Source organism: Pavona decussata, unplaced genomic scaffold (assembly GCF_977016875.1).
Source record: "Pavona decussata unplaced genomic scaffold, jaPavDecu1.1 SCAFFOLD_29, whole genome shotgun sequence".
Lineage (NCBI taxonomy): Eukaryota > Metazoa > Cnidaria > Anthozoa > Scleractinia > Agariciidae > Pavona > Pavona decussata.
In genome coordinates, this window is record NW_028145452.1 from 313,776 (window position 1) to 327,590 (window position 13,815).

The window sequence follows — 13,815 nt, forward strand, 5'->3', positions numbered from 1 at the left end:
ACAAATATCTGAGCATGTTTTTAAAGCCAAATGGAGGCTATTGTGGTTATTATCCTTCAAATATTTTTCGCAATATGTAGCAACGAGCTTGAGTATTTGAACATTTCGTTTAAGAACAGTTTACCGTCAAAAACGTTTAGAGCGTATGTTGTTTTCTAATGCTGCTTTATCGACCAGCAGGTTTATCTCTCCTTCTGTCACAAAAGCAAACCGTTCCCCCATCTTGACATTAATTTTAATTGTAAACTTGATGCGCCTTGAAGTTTTTGAAATTGGGGAATATCACTTGGGGAATATCACCGGATATTCCCCAGTTTTAGCTGGGGTATATTCGGTCACGTGAGGCGTTTAGACCAATCGCCCGCGAGCGAAAATATTTGATGGATTATAATTAGCAACATACCTTTCTAGCGTTCAAAGGATTCAAGTATTGGCTTACAAGTATCCTTTTTTTTCTGTTGTTTTCTGCAGAAGAGGAGTTGATTATCCCTGATCCGACCAAAGGAAAGAAAGCTCTTGCTGCCATGTTAAGACTAAGGAGCAAAAGAGGGTTGGTTCTTTTGTGTTAGCTTTGACGAGTGTTGAATAGCAGGAGCCCATGACCCCGAGCCTCCATCTCTCATGCTTCGGCTTGGAGTCAACTCTTTCCCGAGTAGATTTATTTATGGAACGGGTCTCAGGGGACCTTTGGAACACTTTGATCACTTTTTCAGTGATGGTGGTAAAAGAACGTTTGTTCTGACGCCATAAGGAGACACACTAGCTAGACTGCGAGCAGTCTGCTTTTTTTTTCGATCGGGAACGTTTGCATAACTGAATTATTCATTTCAGCCCGCACTAGCTGACCGTTAAACTTTTCTCTCTCCCCTCCCTCCACAGTAGTACCACTCGATTTGGTTTCAAGTCCAAGGAGGCTGGACTAGGGGACATGGATGCTGACGCTCGCTCCAAGCTTATCTCTGCCCCAACCAACTTCAACCACATTTCGCACATGGGGCCTGGAGACGGGTTCCAGATTATTAAAGACTTGCCAACAGTGAGTTTGCTGTTTTATTACTAAGCCAACAACACGTGACTTGCGCCTTTAAAAGAGTCGGAGTTGCGTTTAGTGTCAACGGCTTTTCTTTGATTGACGTCCACCAAAACGTAAGTTTATCCGGATTCTTTTAAAGGAGCTACAGTAGGCCGCGTGGTCTTGGTAACCGCTGTATACCGAGAAAGATGAAGAGTAGTGTCAAAATTTGTGCATAAATGTAACTAAGCTTAAGTTTATGCTGATTACAATTCGATTTGAAGTTTAATTAGTGGGTTGTCATTGTAAGGCGGCGTTGAATATTTTTATAGAAACTGTGTGGTATAAATATGTATATGAATATTGTATGCTGAAAGACAAAAATGGAGTACCACTTCTCTTTCATATTGTATGCGATCTAGGTATTAGTATGGTTCCTTTGTTTTCATGGACGATTGAATTTATTTTTGTTAGGGTCAACGTGCCACTGAAGAAGAGCCTCCACCAGGTAAGAAGATAAGATCTTCCATCTAACGACCATTTAACAATAACTGTCCAAATTTCCGCGCGCTGATTGGCTCGTAGCTATTGTCTATAAGAGTGCAGACTATAAAAATGACGTCAGATGTAACGCGCGCGCTTTCTCAACGAAAAAAATAGCCAATCCAGCTCGTACTTTTTCCATGTTATTGTAAAAAAACAAATCGACGGCAGTTTTCTATGGTCAATAGTCTTATAGACCATAAAATGACGCCATAAAATGTCCAAAACTTGGCAGTGAAACCACTCGCCTGTGGCTCGTGGTTCCACTTGAGTTTTGAACATTTTTTGACGTCATTTTATGGTCTGTAAGAGTATAGACCATAGAAAACTGCCGTCGATTTGTTAACTCCAATGATCCTTTTGCGTACTTGTTATCCTCGCTATGTTCGATATTTCTTCAGTATGCTGCTGGGAGGAAGAACGCACGAACGAATAAGTAACTTCGTTTTAAGTCGAGACTGACTAGAGCCAGTTAGTCCCTCAGCTAAATGTAATAGCTAATTTGTCGAGGAAAAAACAAAAAGAAAAAAATAAAGGGGAAATATCACGCGAATTTGATGTCATTTCAGAACCCAAATAACGTTTGTCTATTGACAAAGACAGAAAATAATTGTCTAGTTTTGTTGTAAATTATCATTTCAGTGCCATTAAATCGTCAATTATAGTGCCTCTGGCCAGAGACAGAGCGGGTCGGTATGGATTGAAACTTGAAAAATGTTAGGCTGACGTTTGTCAAGTTTTCGTATTTTTGTTTCCAAATTGCCTGAAATGCCCTAGAACAGATCACGGGTTGTTCCTTTCAAGAATTAATTTGATGTCTTATCTGGTCAAGAAGTGACACTATTAGGAGAAATTTGTAACTGGTTACTGGCGAGTCTTGAAGAGTTAAAGTAACCAATTTTGAGACCGGTTTTCAATTGTGTCGAAAGTAAATAAACGTTTGATTTTAGTTTTGCTTTACTGTACTCTGTGACTGGTAAGCAAAATTCGCGCCATTTTCTCAACCAATGAGAACCAAAACCAAAACCAATCGTGCCTCGCTCGCACGAGACTTCCCGCGCTTGGCGCCGGTAACATGTATTTGCTTTGAATCCTGGTTCATTGCTTAGTGTGTGTCTGTATTATTTTACCAGTGGTTCCTCGAAATACCGCAGTAGGCCCCAGGTCCAAGCGAGCTGTGACGGCCAATCCTCATCACATGACACGGCCAAATATACCACCGAGGGGAACAAAACCAGGTGGTGCAGGACAGGGGATGCCGAATGGTCGATCGGCTTCTGTCAACGTTGTAAATAGGTACTTGATCTGATTTTTATCCTATAACAGGGATTATTTTAGAGAATTGTTCAGAGAGAAAATCATTCAGAGGTTTTAGAGGGGCTAAAGCGGTCCAAGATATTTCAGCTTCTAATGCAGGCCGTGAGAATTCACCATAAGTTAGTGGTGTAAAATTAAAATTTTAACATAGGGTCAGGAACTTTTTAACGTTGTTTTGATAGCAGAGTACATTTGTTGTGTATTGTTTTCAGGTTATCAGTTCAGAGCGATTTCTAAATACTGTAGTAGTATAAGGGGTCGATATGGTCCGTAGCCAATCAGAGAAGTGTATTTAGGTCACATGATCAAAATGGACCAATCGGAAGGCTGGATTTTCACATTCCATTCCAGCACGATCTTGGATACCGCCAGACTTGGGCCGAGTTTATAGACGGTATAGTTTTTTTACCCTGAAGAAGGCAGCATTGCCGAAACGTCGGTTTAAACTCTCTTAACAGCGTCAATTTTATGATATTTTATATTCACATTTATTAACTACGCTGCGCAGTTTTACAATCTTTATTACCCGAGTTTATAGATAATGTATATGTGACGTGATCAGTAATGTACGCCACTCTTTTAATATACTGCATAACCATGTTAGGAAAAGGAATTCAATTTGTCAAATCTGTTTCTGACAGGAAAATTGCCTTTGTTGGTGTAATTTGTGCGCCACGTTTTTGCGCCAATGTATTTTTATTTGCTATAATCTTACAATGCCGCACTCTAGATTAAACCTGCCACTATCATTGTTTTCAGAGTCGACGATTCCTCGCCCCCAGTCGCTAGACCACGTTCCACGTCAACGCGGTCAGCGGAAGATGTTTCAAACGACTCGCACGTAAATGGCTCTAACCGGCTATCCGCTGACCTCGATAACTATGCTCAGGTTAGTGTTGTGATTATTGTGCTCTATTCAGTACAGCTGGGGCAGGTAAAATCTTAATATGGTAAACCGTTCAGGTATTTTTTTAGTATTTTTGATATGGTACTTTGCGTGTTCTACAACCAGTAGACGAGTGACAAATGAAGGATTTAACCCGGCGTTGTCCATTTAGCTTTCTCTCTTAGCGCGCTGAGTTAGAGCAATTCTTTACCACTACTGAAAAATGTAGTTGCTTTATAGCTTTTTTAGCATATTACTGTAGCTTTCGTTGTCAACGTTATGAACAAATCTTCAGTGGATGTTGGTTCTTCATGGTCACTGTCTTGACCATTATTCAAGTGAAACTTTTCTTAAGGTTGGCTAGTTTCTGAAGAAACTGTGGTGTGGCGTCGGTGGGGAGTAGAAACGAATGTTTGGTTTATCAACAGAGTTGATAACTAAACGTAAACTGGCCACCGTAAAGAGATTCGAGTGCTGACGTTTCGAGCGTTAGCCCTTCGTCAGAACATCACAACGAATTTTTACTCCAGATTGACTCTAAGAAAGTAAAAGAAAGTTAATGGCAAGTATTAGGAAGAATTTTTTTTCTCACGAGATGCTCCCGCTGTTTTCTGTATTTAGTTCTTCAATACGATGAGGCCAAAAAGCGTTGCAGATGAAAAGAGGCAGTTGGCTTTGGCCATTGAGTTGAGCAAACGGCACGTAGCGGCAGAAGCTGAGGCCACAAGACACTCACGGGTCGGCAGTCATATTTTGGTTTTGTTTTATCATTCGTTTTCATTTTCACGGAAAAGCTGAGGCAGCAACCCAAGTCCGAAGAGTTCCGAGCGTTTCCGACCGGCCGAACATTACGTCATCATCTACTCGTTACTTGCAATTGACCTAAGTTTATTAATTTGAGCTTTCTTTGAGACATGCACCGGCATTAATATTTTACGTAAAAGTTTATAAGGCCAAAATATTTTAATCGTTCGTTGTTTTCTTCCATTTTATACCAATATTGAAACAATTTCCAGCAGATGGGTTAATTTTATCGTTTTCCTTTGTGTGTTTATCGGCTACTTTATCTGTTTTGTACTTGAAAATCATCGCTCTTTATTTCTCAAAATCTTTTCTTTGCAGTAAACAGAGCCTTTGCCTGCTTTGTTTCTCGCTGTGTATTTAAACTGCAGTTTCTAAACTTTTTTCTAATCCATACTTGTTCTACTTTAAATATGATTAACTGCTTTATTTATCTAGGTCGTTCTGAATTGAAGCCTTCTAATTTAAGTACGTACTGAAGTATTCCTACAGTCCAATCTTTTTTAACCGGTGTCGCTTCTTGTTTGTTGGTGTGCTTGTTTGGCTTGAAGCTTTTGCAAACTTGCTGACATTAGTACTAACCGCTTAACCTAAAGCCTGGCTAGACTAACAACGTTTAATCTGCTTTCTGTGCTGTGAGAAGATTACTTTGTTATCGTTTGATAACCTCTTGGTTTGTTGTCTCAGCTTGGCCTTCATTATTTGTTTTCTGCACCTAATCAACGGCACTTGCACAAAGTACTTTTCCTTTGGATTTATTTTTACTTCACCAGTCACTGATCATAATTATCACTAATTTGGTTACGGGAGAATTATCTTAAATTGCGGCAATCTTCTTACACATTCAAGAAAGGTCCAGCAAGGAACTAAACATGCGAAAACATTTTAATGTGGACGTAAAGCTGTTGATTTGATAACTGGTCATTTCACCCCACACGTACCCTGCAAGTTCAGAAAAGTTTATTATCAATTTACTGGAATAAATAATTCACTTGAAAAGGTTTTACATGTTTCTACAGCCGTTTTTTATTTCTATTGTATTTCAACTGTTTCTGAATGCAAAAAAAAAAACTTACCAAAGTTTCTGTGGACGAGTTTGGAAAGGCCGAAATGACAGGCATATTTTATTTAATTCGCGTAAGCTCTTGACTGTCCCTGACAGAAACATTCGCTACGTAGAAAAATTTGGCAGTAGTTACAGCTGCTAAAAACCAGCTAGATCTTGCTAAATGGCAGCTAAAAACCAGTTGTATTGTAGCAGAGGCTAAATTAAGTGCGAGAGTTTTCAGGATCACAAGTGGGGAGAGTACATGTACCACTCACTACCTACGTGTCCCTTAATTTGGAGGTTCCTAAAAGAATCGCGTTCTACGTTTTTTTTTTTTTTTTTGTGCTTGCTGTACAACGTCTGTTACAGATTGTATTTCCACTTAAGTTTCCCCTGCCGTTTTGTTGCATGTTTTCGTTTCACCATCAATGAATGCCTCACTGGGTTCGCTTCAATCCTGAGCTGTATTATTACAAGAAAAGCACCCCCACTAATGACTTGCTAAACTGTTTGACTAAACTGTAAACAAACTGAAATAAAACTCATTGTTTGCATGTTAAAAGAAAATATAAAGTTCTTTCTTTCTTAGCTAACTGTTAAGATGTTGCCCTTCTCTGCTTTGCATGTAATTTTTTTCCGCTCTATATCAAATTAAGGTCATGATAAAAAAAAGTGCTTCGTTTAAAACATTAACAGCCGGGTCAAACGTCGTACTGTCATCGTGCCGGACTCAACACATTATCACTCAATTAAACTTTCGTGCCTCCGTCTGAATAAATCGATCTTATTATTAGATAAAAGCATATTTCAATCCTAATGAAACATTCTCCAGGAATATTGGATATCGTCAAGGCATAAACCTTATGCCAAAGTCGCTTCTATTTTAATATTCTTATGTTTGTATACAAATTAGCCCTTCTTGCATTGTTCAAGGTAAAATATTCTTTTGATTGTTGAGCTCAAGAACGAGGTAAGAGGGGCTAATTTGAATACAAAAATAAGAATATTAAGGAATAAGCTCTATTGCTTGCGACTTGCACATCCATATAACCAACCACTCTCATGACTAACCGAAACGCCGTTTACTCCGTGAAGACCTTGACTGGTTTTTCCATGTGAATAAATAACATGGGATATAACGGAGCAGAAACTAAGCATGACAAAGGTTCGTTTATTAAGAAAGTTCTTATGAGGGAAACAATTCCTTTCAGGCGTACAAGAATTGACCTTACTGTTTGCTGATAAAAGTTATGTTCATTTTCAGGATCTTCTGAATCTTCCCGAAGGCGATTCGCCGAGACACTCGACAGGTTTGTGAAGTTTGCACTTTTGTTTTACCTCAGTTATTTCAAAGTTGCACTGACACAAATTACACTAAGTTTGATTCTAGAAATTAGAGGGTTGGGACGATTCTATAGGAAGTAAACTCACTATTTTCTTCTATGGTGAATTACACCAAATGAAGGGGGAATTAAAAATGAGATTGGGGATACTGATCGTAGCTCGTTGTTCACCAGGTTCCGGGTCCAGCTCTGGTCTTAGTGTATCGCCACTTGGAAGCCAAGAAGAAGGCGTGACGTCACCTGACTGGTAGGTACCAGGCCCTTGTAATCTAAATGGTTTGGTTTAGCACCTCTTTAACCAATCGTTCCTAAACTTTTGGGGGTTTTCGAGTTTTTTTATATAGGTATTTAAACATGTGTAACAAATAACACCTTTACTTTTGTACGAAAATACTTAGCGTGACATATTTATGAAGAGGACGTTTCTCGCAAAAATGATGACGGAAAGAACAAATGCAAAACTATAAGATTAAGGTGCTGAGTTTTGTCTGTCTTATGTCGATTTAGTTTCAAATAATAAATACTTCATGAAATTTGTCTCAAGGGCAGAAAAGTCGAGACGAGGGATAGTCGAAACTTAAAGTAAAAGATTCGGCGAAGAAAAGTCGCGGGAGAAGACCTTTCCTCGCTAAAACTTTACTTGCCCGTTTCAAGTTTCCCTCGTCATTGCATCTTCCACTGTGTGTACGAGGATGAGTTTAATTCGCGTCATTCATAAAATAATGGAGTGTGTTATTACTCTGAGCCGAGTTATTGCGAAGTCTGTAATGATTCAAGCGAGTTAATCTTCGTTTAAACCCTTTTTTCACCGCCCTGGAATGAAGCTGTTCGTTTGGCTGCAGCGAGAACATGGCATTCGTTTGTTAGTACAGTTTTCTGTTGCACTTTTTAATGTGACAAAGTAGCGTAAGGAAAATAATTTGATACTCAGTCCCGAGCATCGTTTGCGTAAAACGGTAACCCTCACAAAAACAAAATGATCATAAATGCGAAGAAGCAAATGCACAATAAGCTTAGTGTAATCTCTCCTGATCTCTGTAGACTCCTCAATATTGATATCAGGTTTGCTATAGTTGGAAGAATTCGTATAAACTGTTTGACTAAACTGTAAACGAGCTCAAATTAAAACTCATTGTTTGCACGTTAAAAGAAAATATAAAGCTCTTTCTTGCTTAGCTAACTCTTTAATTTTGACCTGAGTGTTGTCATTAAGATGTTGCCTTCTCTGCTTTGCATGTTTTTTTTTTCCCGCTTTATAACATATAAAGGTCGTGATAAAAAAAATGCTCCGTTAAAAACAGTAACAGCCGGGTCAAACGTCGTATTGTCATCGTGCCGGAGTCGACTCATTATCACTCAATTAAACTTTCGTGCCTCCGTTTCCGAAGACATGCAAAAATTACAGAGAGATTGAGGCTCGACATTTCGGAGTCATCTTGACTCCATTATCAAGAGATTACTCCGAAACGTCGAGCCCTAAATCTCTCTGTAATTTTTGCATGTCTCTGCTTCAGCAAATCCCTTGTGACAATCGTTTCCATGTCTCAAACTAACTTTTGTCTTTCAATTAAAATTACATGAAGTAAAACGTAGTCAAACTTAAGAGTAAGAAAAGGAAACAAATCAGAATAGTGTACTCCTCAAACCCGAGTCGTCTGTTGCATTTCTCCTATCCATAACCACAACAACAATATTGAAGTTTTATTGTTGATCAATTTCGTTGTAATTGTTTTAAGTTTATTATCATTGAAAAGCCTCTTGAGGGGAGTGGATAATAAAATATGTTATTGTATGTATGTACCAACAAGGATAAGATGCCGAGGATTGCAGTTTTTAACGTGTTTTCACGTAGTCAATACCCATCACAAAAAATGGAAGCTAACCGTTTTCAAATCGGAGCTTAACCTTAAATGCTATAGGTCGAAGCTAGACTCCAAAATTGCTGTCCCTTCTCTAACTGGAGCTCTATTTATTTACCTCTGTGCCTGATACGGGGTTCTGTTCTCGTGTGCGTCATTATATGGCAATGAAGAATACTAAATTATGTACTAAAGGAATAGTAAATTGTGTAAACCTCATAAGGTGTCCAAGGTCAGTTTGAGAGATGGAAACAATTCAATTGTTAACCTTTTATTAGACGCGCAGAACCGAACACTGTTGTGTGAAGTCACACATATGATAAAGGGGAATAAAACGCTTTTGGTAGTAATTGAAACCAAGATATGACGATGACGCGTCGTTTGAACCAGGCCTTTTTAAATTTTGTTGCTGAGCATTTTTTCTGATTTTTCCCCTACAGAATGAAGGAAGATGTGTCGCTTGTCAAAGGCTTCAGGGGCTGAATAAATTAACTAATTTTTATTTTATTAATACTTTTCTACTCTGCATAAAAACTAACGGAATAGTTAACGAGTTAAACCTAACTTTTGGTTATTAAAATGTAAAATGAACAGTCTCAGATTATTTTTAGTTGAAATATTGACTAGCACGAGTATAAAAAGGTAGTTTTTGACGGTTGCATTGAACAGAGAAGAAAGCTAAAGCTGTCAAGTTTTGAGTCTAGAAATAATTTAAATTTACTCTATATTTCATATTGCGATAGGTGTTACGAATTTTTCATATTTAATTAATTATTTCGTCCAGAGATAATTTTGGGTTTTGTCATAGTATCAGTTTTGTATTTTGGTGAAGTATATTTGTTGTATACCTTCGGACGGGTAAATATTTTCCAATGTCGGGTTGTATCAATTTGCACGCCGCTGTATGGCGGGAGTCGGCGCCCTGTACCAACCATGTGAATGTAGTTGGTTTGTTGTTATTGCCTGATACGTAAATGTCACGGAATCGGAGATTTGTTGAATTGTAAAAATGACCAAACAATAAAATGTTTACAATACTTGAGAGTGTTTTACTAATATTTGTAAGAGTAGTTAATAATTCTAACTTAACTTTCACTTTCTATCCAAGCTGTATCCAGCTTGTGTTCGCTTCCCCTTTTTTTCTGGACTCTTGTCCTCTTTAACCCATTTAGCTTTTTCTTTTGTTTTTGGTTCTGCAGCCCCTCGCTCTAGCATCTGTTATCAGTCTGTAATTGTCTTTTGTTTGACCTGCTTTCAGCCTTTCAGCACATGAGACTTCAAAGCTTATTCGAGGGTGAACGAAGACATGGGTTCAAATTCCATTGAATTCAATTTTTTTCATTTAATTTTTTTGTATTGATTTTACTCAATAACCAAAATTGTTCATGATTGCGTTTGCATCGTCATAATCAATCTTTAAAAGTTGTTCTCTTGTTTTCCGTCGCTGACTGTTGATGACAAGTTTCTCAGACTTCTCCAAACCATGAGTTCACCGAGGTGGGGGGAGGGGGGGGGGGGAATCAGTATCGGGTAAAAATGGAGGTGATACTCTCACACCAAGAACGTGCAAAAAGAGGGGGTCGGGTACCCAGAATTACAATGTTCATATCAAATCCCGTGTTCGGGTGATGTTACGCCCTGATTGAAAGTTCTTATATTTGGTACGTCTAAACGAGTGGTAGCAGTGGCAAGAAAATTCCTTTGACTGATATGACTCCGTATTCAAACAATATAAGGTGTGGAAAGTGAAGATTAAAATGGGTAGTACAACAGACGGGGTTAAGAACCGTTGAGGTCGAATGTGCATCAACTATCACTGTTAACTATAAGAAGAGAGTTAAGTTTTCAGCTTGGTTGAGTTGCATGTGAACTGTGTTATTTACAGGGGTGGACCTAATAAATTGTGTCCCCGACGGAAAGCGAACCCATGACCTCCGTCACAGTAAACCACTGTTAGCTGTAAGGCTTTGAAGTAAAATTGCTTTGTACGCCTTACGTGCCTAGATTGTAAATTAAGTCCTCTTTGATGCTAACACCCTTGCAGTGTTCAATTGAATTTTTCAGACACCACAAGATTCTGATGGATGGGGTATCAACCAATGCAGGTAATGGGCTGGTCACTATATTTACGTTACTTCCCCCTACACCCTCCGCTTCGCCCTTTGTTTTTGGTATGGGTTAGGTTATTTTTCATAAATTTGAGATCTCGCTGTTTATTGTTACACGTTGTCTGTAACTGTTGGGAACCGTACGATTCGATCATCATTAACCATGACTAAAAAATTCTTTTCCCCGTTTTGTAACACTTAAATATACACCCTCTACCTTCCTGTCGGTTTACTTGCACGGTGTTAAACTAAGTGGATTTGACTCTCCTAGAAGTCATGTTATCTAAAACTGAAAATTTGTTCTTTTACAGGTTGTGGTGTGAAAATGTGAATTCCGCGTAGGGACTGTGGTGTGCAAATTCTTTTGTACAAGGGGACTATCGATGAAGATTGGACATTTGGATTTAATGTACATTTTAACGCACTAGCTGATTAGCTAAGATTACCATGGTCTGGAACCATGGCATCACGTGACAATCACGCACTTATCACATGTAATCAACCGGCGGGGCTGGTTTATGATCTTCATTTTGGGCTTATTCTTTTTGGAGAAATTTTAATTCTTGTGTAGTGTAGGGAAACTTGTTAGTAAAAGTAATTGGGCCTGACAGTATTGATAGGATTTTAGTGAATGATAGGAGCGCAAATGGAATGAGTATTCCCAGTGCTTTTTGTAGGCAGGAAGTTGTAAATTTATAATAGTGAAACTCGAAATATGCTTTTTCGCTAGAATTAAGAAATAGGAACTAGCTGATGTAAGGATGATAAATATGCTGCTGTCTACAGAAACAACCAGAATGGTTTTTTGTTGTTGTTGTTGTTTTTTGTTTTTTTTTTTTTTTGTTTTTGTTTTTTTTCGTGAAAATTCCGTTTCTTTGAGAGACATTTATCTGTCGAGCAATTAAAACTCACGTTTTACTAAGTCATTTTCTAGGTCTCGGTGTGACTTAATATTTCATTATGTGGCTTTAAGCCCTGGTCAAACGGTGATGATTGTTGATGATGGAACGCGCGCTCTCGTTTGACCACCAACTATCACGCGCAGTCATCGACAATCACGCAGTTTATGCGTGTTCAAATTCTTCATGATTGTTGATGATAGTTTTCCTCGTTTGACCACCCGCATGATTGTTTTTCCGGCAGCTGTTTCGAGATTGAGCTTCATTTTGCTTTTGTCACTCTATGCTGTTTCTAAATTATCTTTTTGGTGAGTTCACTTAACTATCAAACTATCATCAACAATCATGCGGGTGCTCAAACGAGGAAAACTATCATCAAGAATCATGAAGAATTTGAACACGCTCAAACTGCGTGATTGTCGATGATTGCGCGTGGTAGTTGGTGGTCAAACGAGAGCGCGCGTTCCAACAATCATCACCGTTTGACCAGGGCTTTAGGCTTTCCATTCAACAAAATTATTTAGCAGCTTCTAATTTCATCTAAGGTGTTACTATAACGATATTATTACAAATGCAATAACTGCAAATACTGTACTATTTTTCTTTCCGGCTGAACGTATTACTAAGTCTGGTAATACGATTAATATAATTTTATAATTTCTGTATGAATTATTATTCTGTCAGACATATTGTTACATCCTAACAATTCCTTTTTTAAAAGAGGTTGATATATAGCCAAATCATTTTTTCATTGTACAAAATTTTCTTTAATTAAAGGGAACCTCAACTGAAAATATTTTTTTAAACATATCAAACAACAGAATATGGCAAAAAATCCGCGGCATCTGGTGCAAAAAAGAGGTTTGGGACTGCCTGCGAGTGAGACGGTTTGGACTAGCCTATATCCGCGAAGCTAGGAAATTCCACCTAATATGCTAAGCTTGTAAGCTATTTCTTGTAAAATTGGCAGTAAATTTCACTTGTAAAGCATTTTGTTAATGCTAAAATAGTAGCTCAGTTAGGAATTGGGGGTTTACTTATTTTGTGTATATTACATTGATTAACTAATGACAACAGCATTTTAATTAATAGTGCTTCCATACAAGAGATTGAGAAACAAATTAAATTCAACCTTTTGCAGTCATTGGTGATGCGTTGTTCAGTCTGCCTCTCTGTAGTAAACACCAGGTGTCTCAAAATGACAGATTTCTTTATAATTGGGCCATTCTCCTGCTTGTGTTCTCCTGCTCACAGTCCCCCATTTTTCCGTGGGATTTTCGAGACTCGTACGCTTCGATCGAAATCCCGCCATCTTGGTTCGCTCCTCCCCCCTACTCAACGTATCCTGACTAGGGTCCCCCTTGGTAGTTTAGACACTCTCCCCAGGTTGCGCTCGCCTTTACAAACTGATACGTTCGACCGAAGCGTACGAAAAAATAGGGGATTGTGAACAGTCTTACCTCGATACTTCCCACTATATCTTGGGATTATCTACCTCCAACACTTGAGGCGATCAGGGGCCCGTTTCTCGAAAGTCCCGGTAACTTACCGGGCCCGATAAGTATATTTTTAAATGTTTTTCGCCGATTTCACATGCAGTGATTACAGACATGGTACTTGGCCAATGTTTTCACAGAATTATAAGATTTCAAAATTTAGTATTCAAAGCTAAGAAATATTGACTTCTGTTAAGAAACTTTTATCACCAAAATCACTTATCGGGCCCTGTAAGTTAACGGGAGTTTCGAGAAACGGGGCCCCGGTAACTTACCGGACCCGATAAGTGTTTGGTGATAAATGTTTCTTAACAGAAGTCGTTAATTTTTCAGGTGTTGGGGTGGTTGCTTTGAAGGGAATTTGACCAAAGAAGAACCTTTGTTGTTTAAAGCGCAAGGTCGGTCGCAAACTGAGCCACCATTTTCGATATTACAAAATTAGAAAACACGAAAAGAAGTTGTTGGCTTTTCGTATGTAAACTGAATGATCATTACTTTACAAA

At 38.5% G+C, this 13,815-nt stretch overlaps 1 protein-coding gene across 5 annotated transcripts in view; it reads left to right on the forward strand.

Annotated features, from left to right (window-relative positions):
• Positions 1 to 12,960, forward strand: part of LOC146484774 (serine/threonine-protein kinase MRCK alpha-like) — a 51,481-nt gene extending 38,521 nt beyond the window's left edge. For 2 of the 5 annotated variants that reach the window (XM_085104218.1, XM_085104215.1), the window contains 10 exons: positions 472 to 550; positions 880 to 1,036; positions 1,487 to 1,520; positions 2,689 to 2,851; positions 3,632 to 3,761; positions 4,380 to 4,496; positions 6,872 to 6,917; positions 7,125 to 7,197; positions 10,854 to 10,914; positions 11,229 to 12,960. In XM_085104218.1, the coding sequence (XP_084960344.1) occupies positions 472 to 550; positions 880 to 1,036; positions 1,487 to 1,520; positions 2,689 to 2,851; positions 3,632 to 3,761; positions 4,380 to 4,496; positions 6,872 to 6,917; positions 7,125 to 7,197; positions 10,854 to 10,890 (836 nt within the window). In that variant the 3' untranslated portion in view covers positions 10,891 to 10,914; positions 11,229 to 12,960. Of the gene's footprint in view, positions 1 to 471; positions 551 to 879; positions 1,037 to 1,486; positions 1,521 to 2,688; positions 2,852 to 3,631; positions 3,762 to 4,379; positions 4,497 to 6,871; positions 6,918 to 7,124; positions 7,198 to 9,249; positions 9,852 to 10,853; positions 10,915 to 11,228 lie in introns of those variants that run through there. The other 3 variants (XM_085104219.1, XM_085104216.1, XM_085104220.1) reach the window with 3 other exon arrangements.
• The last annotated feature ends 855 nt before the right edge of the window (positions 12,961 to 13,815 follow it).